The 17,200-nt window shown below is 35.9% G+C and overlaps 1 protein-coding gene across 1 annotated transcript; it reads right to left on the bottom strand.

Moving 5' to 3' along the window:
• Nucleotides 1-1,298: 1,298 nt before the first annotated feature.
• Nucleotides 1,299-11,494, bottom strand: LOC129282445 (rab-like protein 2A). The gene is made up of 5 exons (XM_064114020.1): nucleotides 11,408-11,494; nucleotides 9,986-10,097; nucleotides 9,420-9,517; nucleotides 8,880-8,963; nucleotides 1,299-8,309 (listed from the first exon to the last, which is right to left on the bottom strand). Exons 1-5 carry the CDS (start codon nucleotides 11,447-11,449, stop codon nucleotides 8,205-8,207), a joined length of 441 nt encoding a protein of 146 aa, XP_063970090.1. The 5' UTR covers nucleotides 11,450-11,494; the 3' UTR covers nucleotides 1,299-8,204.
• Nucleotides 11,495-17,200: the final 5,706 nt, after the last annotated feature.

Here is a 17,200-nt window from a genome sequence, read left to right as displayed (position 1 = left end):
CATGAGTAAAGTCTGGACGGAGCAAGCTTTAAAAATAGACCATTTTCCGAATGATATCAAACACTATCTTGTACATGGACACAAATGACTCAATTTACTTGTTTGATCCCAGCTTTCACCTTAGATCAGTTTCAACTTACTTTAATGACAAGCAAGCGATTGCATACTTCAACATCATTAAGATATTATTTATATAAGACACGTAGCAGTCTTCAGGCCAACTGTCATTGTTTTTTATAGATTCAATTGAACTGAATAACATCTATATAAGGGTGGGATACGACTATAAACTTGTAAAACAAAAGGAGAAGGAACACGTAGAAATGTCAAATGAATACGTAATCTCACAAAAGCACTATACTTGGACAAAACCCTACTGCTGTTCAATGAATTATGTATGCAATCACAGGCCTTTTGCAGTTGATAGATCTATTATAAAAAAGACAATATTTCTTGACAGTAACATTCAACCAGTCAGAAGGTAAACTGGACATATCTGTTGCTTTATCAACATTCCATATTGCTTGCTTGATCTAACAATGGAAAGCTGGGCTCCGTATTACACAAAGTTTACTCATCGATCCTGGGACAAATTTTGATGATTGAATGCAACTGACCACGATGAACAATTGTGAAGATCAATACAGAAATTAACTGTATGATCAATCACTAAAATTTGTGTAACAGGACTAAAATTGCTTCCTGACTCTCTGAGAGTGAATAATTGTATCAGATGAATCAAATCATTTACATCCAGGACCTTGTAACACAAACGTTTGCGATCGATATAAAATATGAAAGAACACTTCTGATTGGTTACTGGTCAGTGCTTTGAATGAAACACGCATGTAATACTGTTCTTGATTGGCTATTGTAATTTAGCAATTGTTCGCCAACCTTCGTGGCATAGAGCCCGGGTATTTCAAAATCATTTACATCCAAGCAATTCAAAAGGATTGTTGTATTGGTTTGATATCATTGTAAAAATGGTCTATTGAATTACTGTTAGCAGATGAGCCGACATCATCTTTATTATTACCACATTAAATGCATAAATAAGATATATACTGGATTATTTGAGGAAGAATTTCATGTTCACGTTACACAACAGAATTTGATGTCAGAGAGAAAGATAGAAACATTAGTACCCCCACAAAAGTTGGGCATAACATAAATCTTTTTTTTTATTTGCCATGAGTATTGTTAAGCAAAAGAAAAAAGGGAAAAAGGCTTTGTCGTCTCAACAGTACTGGCAAGGCAACCACCCAAATATTTTAGAGATCTTACATGAAGAAGAAGAAATAAATGCTCTGTGTTACATATATTTGTTAAAGAATACATAGACAGTTCGTTCGTAATGAACACCTACATGTATGATGCCTGATCTGAGCACTACATATACAGTATTACACATATGCATATTAAAATTCTATCAAATTTGTTCTATGGTATTGTAAACTTTCAAATAGATTATTCATATATTATACAAATAATACACACCATTGCAGGCATTAGTAAGAATTATATACATGAGGTACCTTTGGAACAGTTCCAAGATGCCCAAAGCATAGCTGAGGGCATTTGGACCTTTTCAAGGGTAACAAGTGTGCATAATAATTCTAACACCTGAGCAAACTGTTTTTATAAGTGATGTGGGTCCTATAACTGTTGTATAAACTACATTGTATGCTACATACATGTATGGTGTGTTCAATGTCGATTTTCAAATTTAAACAGTAACATGTGTTGAAAATATAAAGCCGTTTATGTATTGATCGTCTTTAAATTTCCCACTTCCATTAGCGCAGTTTTAGTTACGCAGTTTGACCCATCACAAGAAAGGCCAGTTCTCGCACCTGTTTCTGTAGGCTTCCTCAGCGAGAGCAAATTTAAAGACGCAATTTCAAAACTCAATTGTGTTCAATGTCGCATTCGCGATGCTGAAGGTTGTAAAATCTGAGGTGAACACGTTTACAAACGCATCTTTTCCGACTTTTAAATTTTCCTCCGAATCATGACTTAAAAGACGTTTACTTTTACGACCGGGAATAGAGGACATTGAACGCACCCTTTGTTTCTCATTATATCTGCATTTTATAATCACGCTGTCAATCATGATCCATGTTGCCGTTTAAATTTGGAAACCAACATTGAACACACCCAAAGTTGCTTTGACGTAGTTGTCAGTTCAAAAAAGATGTTAGGTTTTGTCCCAATCAACCTATCTGTAAACTGTCGGTCAAAACGGGTACAATGTAGGATACATTTTGTGAACAAACAAAACTGTACACCAGATAGAGTATAGACCTGTTTTTCAAGTCCCATCAATTTGTAGCTTGATATACATCTAAAAAGGTAATCTGTCTCGCTCATTAATAACAACTCATCAATGTGTTGAGTAGAGGTGACTTGTTACTGTGAAAGATAATACTTCTTTTTAAACTTTTTTTTTTTTTTAAATTTCTAAGAACCCCCCCCCCCCCCCCCCGATTACAAAAGTAAATTTAAAGCAGACATGACCCACATAAACTTTCTAACTAGAGGGTTGAGACACACATAAGAATGAACGACAATATTTTTACATATAAATTAAACTTAAATCTTATAAGGCATCCAATTTTTACTGCCAGTATATAACATTTGGCCTGTCCCCTGCAAAAAGCACCAAGCTTGAGAAGAAAAAAAATAATCAAGAAAAATTTGAAATTTTTCTCCTTTTCTGATAACACACACATTTTTTCAATCATTAAAGTTGATAAATAATTCATAGTTCATTTATCATGGCAGAATACGCATATATCATTTAAACATGTATCAATTAATTCATGATTTCTAACTAAAGTACATGTACATTAGGATTATGAAACTTTCTGACACAAAAAAGAAGCCAAAGCTGACCCAATTAAAGCCAAACAACATGAGAGGTCTTCAATTGGGCTGACAATAAGCTCATACTAACAAGAAAAAATAGCCATAGCTGACACAAAATACGCCAACTTAACCAGAATAGCCCAAAGTCAACTGATGAATATGTCGATGGGGCTCTCTGGACTTCCTGAAGCCAGCTTTCTCCAAGAAATACTAGTATTACAATGACTCTAGTTGTTAACTACACTACAATGTACTAGTCATCTCCAAACTAGTGAGAAACGACCTTCAAAGTCATTGAATTTGTCAAAAACAGAGAAAAGCTGCTTCGGTCTATTACTAGTCAGACAGTTCTTACCTAGCCCAGTTGCACCAAACAATCTTGGTATTACTTAAACCAATTCTATGATACCATGTAACCCTTGATACCTATTTGCATTTGATGAATTTAAAGGCTGGGTACCAAACATGGTCTAGGTGGACATTTCATGAAACTGTTTATAAGGTACAAGGAACTTTACAATCGACTCACTGGTGATCCTTCCTTAGGAACCAAATGAAAATGCGGTGTGCATAATTTACCTCAAGCAAGGGTCACCAGTGACAGACATTCGCAAAATGGCATGTAACTTAATACAACTTACAAACAGCTTTATGAAACACCCACCAGCCAGGCCACAGAACAGGCCTGTTCCAACACAAAAGGTATATAAAAATATTTCATTTACCTCTGCACTGTAACAAGTAACAATACAGAACTACAAACCATTGAAATTAGACTCACAAGTAAATGAAAACTTTCTTTCACCTCTAGCAATGTAAGATGGTTTATTTCCAATTGGTCTAATGCCAATTCGTCCCATCACCAACTCGTCTACTATCATTTTATCTACCATCATTTCGTCCACTATCCACATGGTCTAATTGCGATTTCGTCCACTCACCATTTCGTCTAATAACCAGTTGGTCCAAAAGCCATTTAGTCCATATTACATTTGGTCTAATTGGACTTGGTGTTAATTGGGTGAAATGAATGAAAAGAAAATGGATATTGGACCAACTGGTTATGAGATGAAATGGTCATAGACGAACTGATAATTAGACGAAGTGATTATTGGACCAAATGGTTGTTAGACGAGATGACGATGGACGGAATGGCATTAGACTAAATGAAGGTAGACCATGTGATGAGTGGACGAGTTGGCAATAGACGAATCGGCAGTTTACTTAGTAAGACTACAGAGTGAAAGTTAGGGATTGACAATAGAAATACTACACATAGACTGTCTATATTCTCTCAAAAATTTAAATACAATTGCATGAAGTGTTCAATATACTCTCCCGAGAAAGAATTCAGTACTTCAAAATCCAATCCTTAGAGTCTAGTTATAGCTAGCCTAGATGAAGTAATCTATCATTCCATAAAAAAGCTGTACATGTATTTACATCAAAGTAATAGTACTTATTGCATGACTAGTTGACTATATCAATAAAGTAACACATTTTTAATTTGAAATAAAAGACATAAGTACAATTTGACAAGGTTTTCTATTCTCTGCTGCCGAATACCCACACAATCTAGGAGATTGAATACATGTATAAGTTTAAAGGGAATTACTGAAGGACTCGCAACATTCAAATTCAAGTTGATTCATGTCTACTGCTGTATACCGGTACATGTACCAGCAAATTCATTCAAATTATTTGAAATAATTTTAAAAAGCCCAAGTCCTTGTAATTGTGTCAGTAGTCTAATGTCTTACAGTATATACGGTTTACTCCCCAATGAATGGGAAGGGGGGGGGGGGCGGATTCATGTCAACCGCCCCTGACCCCTCCCCCACCTTCGAGTTTGCACCATTAGGTGGTTTCAAACCGCCTCGATCATAAGAATCCCCATTAAATTACGAGAACTTTTTTAGGCTAAAAATACCCATTAATTATTCTTGCATTCACACCGCCCTGAAACATACCCTTCGGGATAAGTTCCTGAAGTTACGAGCATGCGCAGTATGATCTGATAAGCAGGCAAGGCGCGAGATTCAAAACCACTAGCTCAGCAGCCACCCACGGCGCCCGCGCCCAACTACACGCAGGGCTTCCAGTAAATTGCTTCCACATTGCCAAAATACCTGGGACCTTGGAAAAATCCATGCGAAAGTTCTCGTACTTTTGACAAGTACCTACTATTTAGTGGGTATTTTCTTGCAGGAATTACGCATAATTTGCTTTCACATTGCCAATATTACCTGGTATTTTCTGATCCGGGTAATTTCCCGATCAGAAAAAACCTGGAACTGACGACCTTCGAGGCGGTCTGAAACCACCTATTAAGTGCATCATCATCCTTTAACCGAGCCCTGATTTCATAAAACTTTGTATCATCCCCAAATCCATGCCAGATTTGCTCTTAGCCAATCAAAGTGCAGGATTTTAGTAGCTTATAACAGGTGCTAGCAAATGTGATTGATAATAAAGCTGTATGATTCAGGGCTCTGATGAATTCAATTTTACCACCATCATCATAAGAAAAACAATGTTTAGAATTAATATCACGTTAGCATGAATCAACTTGAATTTGGATGTAATGAATCCCTTTTCTAAAGGAACAATAAATAGTACATTAATTCCTTTGGTCACTGTGAAGGCAACTTTAAACCATCGCATTCTTGCATCAGATTAATTAACACTGACATTCGATCAATCTATAAATCAAAACTACATAGTCACATTCATATATAAACATTGAATACTGGATGAAGGACCGAGCACAGCATTTAGTGATTTATACTAGAGTATGCAGCAAAGTCAGACACACACATGTCTACTGGTGCCTTGTCATTATGGCATGAATATTACAAATTTATTGAAAAGATTGTGGTTTAACTATGGGTAGCTACTATAAACTGGGGGCAACTTCCCAGATTTATTCATCAAGAATGTTTTGATTATGGGCGTTATCCTGTAATGGCGATTTCAAGTTCGGTGTTGACCTTTATATAGTGCTAGCTTAGGGCCAATTTTTATATAAGCCCAGCACCTAACTCCAAATATTATGGGTGTTTTAACACTCTGTAGTAGTTGAGTTTAAGTTCGGTGTTGACCTTTATATAGTGTGTACAGTCAAGTTTTATATAAGTCCAGCACCTACTGTGCTGGGCTCTGTATTGGGTGATTTCAAGTTTGGTGTTGATCTTAATATGGTGTTAGTGCTGGACCTAGCACCAAACAACAAATATACATGTTGCTGGTGCTAAGATGATATTCATGAGATAATATGTGATTTTTGTCTGTTTTTTTTGTAATCACAGGAGTTGGAACTTTAGAATCTAAAACAATAACACTAACACCAACACCAATACCAAGACAGAACTTGAAATCACCCAGTTTTAGTTCAGGCTCAAAGAAAACAGGCTGGATGATATAAACTTTGCTAGAATAATAATAGTCAGCTATGAATCTTTTACTGGAGGTGAAAATTGTAAAGTGGAAACCTACAATGCTCTGTGGTTGGGACATTTAACCAACCACTGATGGCATTCATAGAATAATGTGAAGGATGTCAACTCCTAACACATTCTATGAGAAACATAATCTGCACGTCCATCATTAATTTTTTTTTTTGAAAGGTTGTCAAGCAAAGCACTTCAAAAGTTCTGTGAGGGAAAAAAATTCAATGAATATACAGCATTGCATTGTCTTCTTCGTCAATAAAATATTGAAGAATTTGTGAAATTAATGAGTGCCAATCTAAAAAAAAAAAAACACAATTTGTCAAATTAAGGTTTCATGATGACACACTGCTCGGGACATAATTGGGGCAGTTTGTCCGCTATGTCTGAAAATGAATGCTATGAACATGTTGGACATTGTTGGAATGCCTTATGAAATGTCTAATTGGATGAAGCCATATCAAAAGTGTGTATAGGCTGGGGAGAACATCCAGGCATTTCCAATCTCGAGCCCTAGCAACTGACCGGCCGATGAGAACAGTGCACTACCGACCCGTACAGCAGCGCTGCGTTTTGGCATGCCTACAATGCATACGACACAAACATCGCATTCATAATTTGTACTGAACATCGTGATAATCGAGTGAACCCATTTCATTATCTAGAAGTTTACGAATCTTTCTCAAATTTTCAGTGCTGTTTCTGCCATCATTTCATGGTGTGTCTTATACTTTGTTTTCATTGTACTAAGGTCAGTGCCGTCGTCGATAAGCGGATGTGACGTCACTCCGCCCCCGACTATAAGAATAGAGTTAATGGCTTTAACATCCTGCAATGAAACTTTTCAAAGGGTGTAACACGTCAAGCATTTGACAAATCCGATTAATACGATCAGGGGAGCGTTTCGTCAACATTTGTCGTCCAACAAATCGTCAGATCTGACAACTTTCCTTGATATTGATTGGCTTAGAAACATAGCTCCTAAGGTAACTGTCGGATCAACTTCCTTTGTTAGAAAAAACATCCCAAATGTCCTTTCATGAAATGCTCACTGATGCAAACTTAACCCACAGGACATATGTACATGTACGTGTCCACTTTCATGAAACAATGAGACGTAACCTTTCTCAACAAGACACACGTTGGTTTCAACCTTCCGAATACACAATGTGGAAGCCATGATGAACCTTTTTTTCATTCCAACTCGATCACCAAGGTATATTACGGACCTTTGAGCATTGGGTTTGTTTGTTATTTATTCAGAGAAAAACTTATCACATTCCACTGCAACAGTGTGAGTCAATCCATCATCAATTTTATATGTTCCTACAAGGAATTCTTCAAAACTAATGGCTTTGAAAATGATTCAAGGATCAACTCAACGCTTTGTTAAACTATCTAGTTGCCATGGTATCAAGGGATTATGATATTAAGAATATGATGTAAAATACAACCGAAGAATTACTCCGCCATGAAGCTCATCAACCTACATGTATCAAGCATATAATTGAATTCATTTCTTTTTTTAACAAATCTTGGTGAAGTCATCTGTAGATCCATTTCAAAGGATGGCGTTGGTCTTGTTATTATAGTGATACGTAGAATAGCTACAAGAGCATGAGAGCAATGCTCCCCGCCACATCAATTAGCATCTGGACTTCTCTTGCATCACTTGAAGCTCAAGGGACCCTTTCCATCGTGACAGGACGGCATCGATCCTCCGCTCCGTCCAGGCAGGAGGATCCTCCACGAAAGTTTTCAAGAGCTGGCATTAGCTGATAACAACAAGAATTAACCTTTTTGCTCAGTAAAAAGCAACGTTGCACCTTTTAGGAGTCCATATCTTACTTTTGCTCCCTTTGCTCATCAAAATTGATGCGGTTGTCATGACGAAGTTGTTGCTCTGTCATTCACATTGCCGTTTTCCTTCCCTTCTGAGTTTGTTGCTGACTCAAGGCCACTATCGGGGGAGAGTTTCAGATCCATTTCCTAAGGATTTCAATATGAGTATTATCAAATAATTAATGGGACACATCAGGAACAAGAATGGACATCAGGACATGTCTAAATTTAAGTTGTTTTTAATGATACAAACAAAAATTAAGAAGTATTTTGATGCCATCTCTTTTCTAATCAAATAAATCACATTTGAAATAAAGAGCATTTTTTCATTTTAAAAATAAGTCCCCTACAAGACTTCCCATTTTCTTTATTTACAGTTTTTGTCAAAGAAACCCTGCTGAAACTTCACATGCCAAGCACAGATTTTGAGGAGGCCAAAAGAATTTAAAATGATAATTTTCGCAAGTAAAAGGAACTATGCTAGGATATGGGTGTAAGGGCGTAGGCTGGTTTGAGCATGGGGAGGTGGAACTAAACTTTGGAAAATCAGCTGTTGAAAGCAGAAGGAGTACAAATTTTGTTTTTCTTGCCAGTGTCCGAACTCATCTGCCTCAGCGGGAGGGTGCACCCCCCCCCCTCCAGCCTACGCCCTTGGGGTGTATGATCAAAAGTGCTTATTATTTAAAACATTCATTGAAATCATGACTCCAAACTTGCCTCTAATTCCTTCATGATTTCATCTGTAAAGTCTGTTGGGTTCTCTTTGTAGGAGACGGCTTTCTTGATAGCTTCCCGAAACATCTAGAGGAAACAAGGAAAAAAATATTAAATTTAAAGATAGAATAGATGGATTCTTGACTATGGTATACAAAGTAAAATTTATGCCTCCATCATAGCCAGATCTGAAATATATTGCATACTTGTTTGAGATATTGAGAAAACCATCCAATTAATCTACTTACATTGTCAATCTCATAATCATTAATGAAAATAATTTCTAATGTATTCCATATTCTTATTCATTGAAAATAAGAGGCCTTTCATAGATTCCTTAGGATCTGTGAGCTTCAATGACCTTGCCACCACAAACTAATGAGACCATTATTCCTCTTTACGAACACTTATAGCTCCGATCCAGTTTTTAAATAGCAACATACGGGTTGTCATCAGAAATGTACATGTACATCAATATAAATCAATTTCAATTCAGAAGTATGAACTACATGAACAGTTATATGAAATGAAACAATGACTTACCTTGACAACGTTGGTCCCATCAGCGGCTGAGACGAAGAAGAATGGTAACTCATGCTTCTTGGAGAAGTTGAATTTCTTTTCTGTGATTTTGTAGTCAACTGCACCCAAACAGAAACAAAGAAGGAATATTCAATGAAAAATCTCTTCAGGTAACAATTGGCTAAACTATACATGTACATTCTTGATTTTTTTAGGATGCTTGAATTTTCATGAATTTAACATATCAATATGTCTCAAAATATGTACTCCAATGTATGATGCATTCATAGTTATAACAAAAACAGCATGAATACATGTACAGTAAATAAAGTCTAAGAATTGAACCCAGATTAAAAAAAACTTACAACTATGGTAACTCGCTCCACCCAAGTATTAATGTAAATGGGGACCTGGCGGAAATTAATTCATTGAAAAGCTTGTGCGCTGTAAAGTCCTCTTAACTGAGGAACAGCTTTATGAAATGGCCCCCTGGGTAAGCTATAGGCTCTTATAACAGGTGAGGTTCATGTAAATTGAAGAATTCAGTTGTCAGTAAATTTTATAACCGATATGCTTATCATTCTTACCATCTATTTTATTGGCTGCTAGTATACAGGGAATCTCTGGCCTGTATTCCCGTAGTTCTTTGTACCACTCGCTAAGATTCTTATATGTCACTTTTCTCGTTACATCGAACACCTGTAAATAAAAAAGAAAACGGCACATCACATTACAGGTCACTTCTATCCATCGCCTGTACACTATGTAGCCATAGAGGACTTCCTTTTCAATGGTCAGGATATTGTCTAGATTCTGTCTGTTTGATTTAAATCTTATTTTGGGGTGAGGATAGCACGATGATGCACCAAGTAAAGTTTAAGGGGAAGTTCACCCTGAAGAAAAGTTTGATGTAAAAATAGCAGAAAAAAAATAAATAAAAAATATCGGTGAAGGTTTGAAGAAAATACATTATAGATTAAGGAAGTTATTACAATATCAATTTTTGGATTTGTGACGTCATAAAAGGGCAGCTGCCCAATATGTTAAATGTAAGATAAAATGTGAATAAATTTCAATTTGTTAATGGTTCGTGGTGAGTTAATTTTGTTTTCTTTTTTAGGAATGGGTGTGAAATGATTAGTCTATTGAATTGATATACTGAATGTAAAGTAAAACCCATTTTCAATTTTCTGAGAAAATGACATTTCATTGATTATTTACCATTCGGTATGTAGGAAAGCTGCCCGCATATGACGTCACAAATCAAATAATTAAAATTCTAATAACTTTTTTATTCAATGATAGATTTTTCTCTAACCCTCGGCAATATTTTTTCTTCTAGTTTCTGTGAGTGAGAAGTGAATTCGGCCACCCCCATATTAAGGAACCAAATCAGATTTGACTATTAATTTCTGGGATTTATAACACTATTAAAGATAACTAGGAAGCATAGAAAGGCAAGATGGGTGGATATTTGGTTTTGAAAAAAAAAATGATTCATAACATTGAAAAAGGAGTAAAAAAAAAGATATACAATAAATCAAGTCAGAAAGAGAGCTAGAGGTAGAAAGAGAAAGATGGGGAGGCATACACTGAACTCATTACAATCTTAGAATAACTGCATGCTTTCGGGGAATGTATTTACAATAAATGCAGTTATTCCAACTCCGAACTCATTAAAATGGGTGGTGGAACGAGAGCAGAAAAAAGGAGGAAAATACAATTTAAACAGATCCGCCGCAAAGCGAGTACCTTCAAGGACTTCTTCATTGTTTCATCCATACATGTATGTACTCGATTGGAATAACCTCCCTGTGGACACAGTAAACTCATTATCCTCAGACTCTTTCAAAAACAAATTGGATTTCGATTAAAATCCGAGCCACTCCACAGGTAGTATGCTCTTCAACCACAAGTTAGTGTGATGTGTCAATCCTGACATTTTGCAGACTGAACAATACAGATACACAAAAAGAAACGAGGAAGAATTAGATAGATATCATACTCACTAGAATACATGCATGAGCTTGATGATAGTAGGACGGATGCATGCTACTAAACCTCTCCTGGCCTGCTGTATCCCAGAAATCTACAGAGATTGAACAGAAAAGACAATAGGCGATATGTCAGAGCCCTGAGGGATACACCATCATCTGTTTAATCTACAGAGATTGAACAGAAAAGACAACAGGCAATATGACACAGCCCTGAGGGACACACCATCATCTGTTTAAATAATATATTACATAAAAAACACAGTATTTTAAAAACCTAACAAACCTAGAAAAAAAACACAAAGCACATAAACAAGAAGACAGGAATGAAAGAATTACAATAAATAAACATTGCAATATCTACATTTCATTCTTTTTTTCCTGTAAATTCTCCTTTTAACTGCAAATCCTTCTGTGACATAAAGAATTCTGTTCAAGCATCAAAAATACTTGATAAATCTTATTTCTCATTGCTCAGTGCTCAATCATATTGAACTTGTAACAGACTTGCAATGCTATAGCAGATGATGCACATTCCTCTATTAAACCTCACAAAACTTCTCTCAATTTTGCTTCACAGGCACTGTAAATATGACTACAACCCTAGGGAAATACATGTACATGTACCTGCACAAGAATATTGAAACTTTAGAGTACCTAATTTGAGGTTGCATTTCTTCATCATGAATATTTTGGTACTTTCCATCAGATATATCAATTTTCTGATTCTTGGGTAAAAGTCCCTATAATTGGCTATTCAGATATACCAATTTTCTGATTTATATTTTTGGTACCTTGCTGTCAGATATACCCATTATCTGATAAACATTTTTTGTACTTTGCTTTCCAATTCACCTATTTTACTGATTAGGATACAATACTACAATCCCCTATTATAAAACCATTAACTGTACTTTTCACCACCAGGTAGCAGTGACCATATAACTTTTTAGATGTAGCATCCTTTCCTTTCAGATACAAAGCACTGTAGGGCACACATGAGTAATTCATCTGCGCACAATGCATTCTGGACAGGCGTAAGATCAAATGACTATTGATTAAAATGATTCATTAAAAAATAGACGAAACATTTGTATATCAAAATATAAATGATAAAAATAATTCTACGTTGGAATTCTTTCACGACTTAGGCCTTTGGAAAAGCTTGACTGTTCATTATGATAAATGTTGAGTGAATTGAAATGAAATCTGTAGAGGGATTGATTTTTTGATGAGCTGTGATTTAAACCATGAGTGAATGGGAGTCTGTAATACTCATGTGTGCCCTGTACACAAAATGCACATACATGTAGCTCCACATCTCTAGGCCATAATGTACAAAAGTAATCATTGATCATGGATAAGACCCGTATCAGAAAGGAATGCAGTATGAACATGAATCCAGTGACCGGGTAATAATAATTGTGAAGCGCTTTGAGCAGTCGTAGATTGATAAAGCGCTATATAAATGCCAATTATTATTACTATTATTATTATTAAAATTTTCATTCAACTGGCAAACTAGTCTGCAGGCACAGACTCTTGGTTTTCGCAATTTACACAGTGCATAATGCAGTCTGAAGTAGTGAGACTAGATTCACTATGTACTGTGGCTGGCTCTTATATAAATTTGACACAGATATTCAGGCGTCTAGTCTTCACTCCAGACATGGTATGATGGGTAAAGCATCAAAGTTTGTTTCAAGTTTGTTTAATTTAGTTTTTTTGGTTTTAAAGAAATGATTATTCTTATCTCTATTTATTCTTTGGTACCTGCCGGATCCATACCATATACTGAATTTTATTTTTAACAATTGATATTTCTTGGGTATGTGCGTTTTAATAAGGCTTTTTATGGCTTTTTTGTGCATGCCCAATTTCCATTCATTATTTTGTTCATCTATATTTTTATAATTATGTGCCAACCATAATTTTATCATCACCACTATTTGTTTCAGTTATGTTCTGTTGATACCTTTGCTTTGTTTTATGTTATTTATTTTTTCTTTGTGTATATATACTTTTGTTCTCATTTTGTTCTTTTTAATGAATTTGGAAATAAATGCTGAATTGAAAAATTAAAGCATCAAATTTGAGTCTGTGTTTGCAGACTACTGGCTAACAGATGAAGCCGTCTTATTTCCAACAGCCAATTTCATTCACAATTGATATTCCTTATCATTCCTAATACCATTCGATCTTGGTGACTTATACCCCTCTCATACTGCGCTTTTCCCGCCGAAGGAGAAAGTGTCCAGTATGAAAGGTACACAGGAGAACTTCCCTGGCGAACTTCTCCACCTCGATAGGTGGAGAACTTCCTTGGTGAAACGGTTTCCTCGGCCAACTTCGCCGGTGAAATGGCCAGTGTAAGAGCTAACCGGAAAACTTCTCCTCTTTAATAACGTCAGAGGTCAAACTTTTCTCCCCGAAATTCCCTGAACTGAGATTCTGCGCGCTAGCTAGCTGTTATTTCCATGGCTTAATGTGGAAGGCCACGCTACATGAGTGGTCCGATCAATCCACAGAGATAAATACCCTTGAACATACAATTTGGTTTTTTACAAACAATATTCAATTATTCATTATAAAATTGTTAGTTTACAGGCTGAAAATGTGCTGAAAATATCAAAATACTTTGATTCTTTTTTTGTTTTGCTTATAATATTTCTAAAACATGTAATTTAGATTTTTTAATACCATTTTTTTATCGCTAAGATGCCATTTTTACAATTTTCTTTTCGTTTGTTTTGCTACTGCATGCACATGCCGAGCTGATCAGCTGATATTAAAGTATTTACCAGCCATCATCTCCAAAACATCATCTTCACTGATAAAATTAAATAGGTATCTGCAATTAATTAAAGGAAAGAGTACGATTGAAATTCAAGTTAAAGAGTGCGCGCCTTCATTGACAACAGGTCTGCACTTGCTTCTGCCCGAGCAAATCGCCCGGCCACTTTCACCAGGGAAGAGATGTCAGTGCGAAAGGGTACATTTTTTTCTTTGCCAGGGAAGTGAGGAATGCATGCCGGAGAAGTTTGCCGCCGAAGTTCGCTGGGGTAAAATGATGAGGCCAGTCTGAAAGGGGTATTATGGGCCTTGCCCTTCACTGTTGATATAAACAGTAATACCAATAGATATAGATGTAATGTACATTTCGAGTGATCATCTCTCTCGGACGGATCAGTTGGAAATCACCCCGCTTTTAAGGGATTAAAACCGTCATTCTCGATGCATGACATTATTAACAATAATATACATTAACTCTAGACATCCTAGAGATTAAGGTGGGTGTTTTGAGCCGCTTTTGTTGTTGCAATTGCTTTGATCAACCTGCAATTTCATATCTTGATATTAGCACTGTCCACTCTGAAATCAAAGATAAAAATCAATCTACTACAATATGCAAGTAGACACTTTTCAAGATTACCCAAAAACTATAATGCATCAAGAGTCTCCAGATGCCTCAATTACGGTGGATTTTTTCTGCATTTACGATCGAAACACTCAGGACGATTAAAGGTGAAATGAAAAAAGAAATTAAGGCCTTCATTAAGATACTGATGGACTTGCAAAGAGGGATGAAGGGTAAATTGAAAAGTGATGCAATACAAAATGCAAAAAAAAACTATTATTACAAGTTCCTCCTTCAGGCGGGGAGAGTTCACTGCACAGTAAACTTTTTTTTCCACTGGATTAAAATGGGCCAGCTCTTTAAATTTTCAGGACAAAAGACGATAAAAAACACAAGGTTTGATGCTGACCTTGATGCTAATCATACTGAGGTGCCAGTGTGCATACATGTGTTATGCACCATGTCTTGTGGTTCACTCTGGGCACCATTTCATAAAGCTGTTCATATTAAGAGCGATTTTAAGAAAGACTAGTGATCCTTTCTTACTTTATACTAAAACCACAACTTTAAAGCGGAGTTTAAGTTAAACCCGACTTCAGAGTACTTTTTCCTGACGATTTTCGCGGATGCAGTCCACTGTTCAATGGATCATTTAAACCAAGTGCGATCAAAATTATGCAGAAATAAAGGAACGAAAGGTGAAGAAAAACTTTTTAAAAGATGGACACGACCGCTTATCACTGAACCTTTTGACCACTCGATGACCTTTGACCCCATCATCCTCATTGAGACACATCTGGCATTACCCTAGGATCGTATGTACGAAGTGTGAACATCATTGATGCAGAAATAAAGAAATAATTTTTATCCATATTAAATAAAAAGAAACTAGTTCAGGTTTTAAAGCTGTAAATTATAGTACATGTACGGAGAGGTTTATCAAATGTTCTATTTTTGCCACCTACCCTCCATTCCCAGTTACATATGTAAATCTTTGAGTATTGACGCCATGAAAAGTCTATAAATACAAGAGCAATTCAAATCTAATCTCACTTATAAAGCTGTAAATCTCTACGAAGCTCTCCCACTTCTTGTCTTTTCCTTGTCAAGATCTGCTGCTTACTTCACCTCTTCATGGTGTTCAATTTTCATTTGTTTAATATTCTTCAACGCTACACAAGCTGTACGATTCCATTCTACAATCATTGCTTGTCATTTTTCAGTAAATTTGCATTTGAATGACCTGATAGATCTGAGAACTATTACATGTGAAATTTTGTTGGCCACAGGGAAAGGTGAGTTCAAAATATTAATATTGAATCTTAGATTTCTTAATTTTAACCAGGGAAGTATGTATTCGAGGCTGGTACTTCCATCCTTCCATCCTCATGAGACCGCTGGACAAAACCTTCTCCCATAGAGTTTGTACAACTCACTTGGCCCAAGGCCGGCCTCAATGACATGAACATGTACATCCCCGATATTCATGACATTAATTTTGTGGATTTACATTTGTCCAAACCCAATTTCAATCACAACTCGTGGGTTGATGCAGAAATAAAGAAATAATTTTTATCCATATTAAATAAAAAGAAACTAGTTCAGGTTTTAAAGCTGTAAATTATAGTACATGTACTGAGAGGTTTATCAAATGTTCTATTTTTGCCACCTACCCTCCATTCCCAGTTACATATGTAAACAATAATAAATATTTTGTTCTCAAATACCCTGTGAGTAAAAAAAAACTTGACACCTCACAAATCCCCATTTTAAGGAAAAAATATGTCATGAACGCATAATCATTATATAGGACTGGAAAGAGTATCTTCTCCCAATTAATTTGATACCATATTTATGTGGTATGTACCGTATGTGTCAAGGCTTGGACGATCAGTAGGTATTTGTTGCAGTGATGTAAAATTTGACTTCGGCCAAAGTAAGGCATGACTGCAATGAATGAATCCAGATGCCAATGATGCCATAATCCTGCATGAGTTAGTCAACATATTTGCTAATATGAAATCATTTTGAGAATCGATACTAAAAGGTGTTTATTAAACAATTATAATAATGTAAATTATTGAAAAGGTGTTTTGAAATGGATGTTAATGTAACCCTTGTAGGATTAAACATCAATGACATCAGGGGCCCATCTTACAAAGTCTTGCGATTGGTCCGATCAATCGCAACTATGGAAAGCCAGCACCATCGACATCTAGAATACAAGTTTGTTCAAAGTATTTTCTAGAAATAATTTTTATTATACATTCACTGTTTTTTCTTGACAATTTGGTATGCTTCTCTTTGTTTTCAAAAGACATTGAGCAAATTTCCTGAAGAAAAAATTATGACATTGGTGGATTTCCATATACTTAAGATTTATCGGATCAATTGTAACTCTTTGTAAGACGGGGCCCTGGATTCATTCATTGCACTCATGCCTTACATGT

The sequence above is a fragment of the Lytechinus pictus genome, chromosome 19 (genome assembly GCF_037042905.1).
Source record: "Lytechinus pictus isolate F3 Inbred chromosome 19, Lp3.0, whole genome shotgun sequence".
Classification (NCBI taxonomy): Eukaryota; Metazoa; Echinodermata; class Echinoidea; order Temnopleuroida; family Toxopneustidae; genus Lytechinus; species Lytechinus pictus.
This window is presented reverse-complemented; position numbering and strand designations above follow the sequence as displayed.

Excerpts from the sequence above, each read along its gene's own strand:
- LOC129282445 (XM_064114020.1), bottom strand. The coding sequence starts at position 11,449 with ATGCATCCGTCCTACTATCATCAAGCTCATGCATGTATTCTA. Across the intron at positions 10,098-11,407 it reads AAGCTCATGCATGTATTCTA|GTGTTCGATGTAACGAGAAA; the intron begins GTGAGTATGATA and ends TTTTATTTACAG. Across the intron at positions 8,964-9,419 it reads ATGGGACCAACGTTGTCAAG|ATGTTTCGGGAAGCTATCAA; the intron begins GTAAGTCATTGT and ends TGTTTCCTCTAG.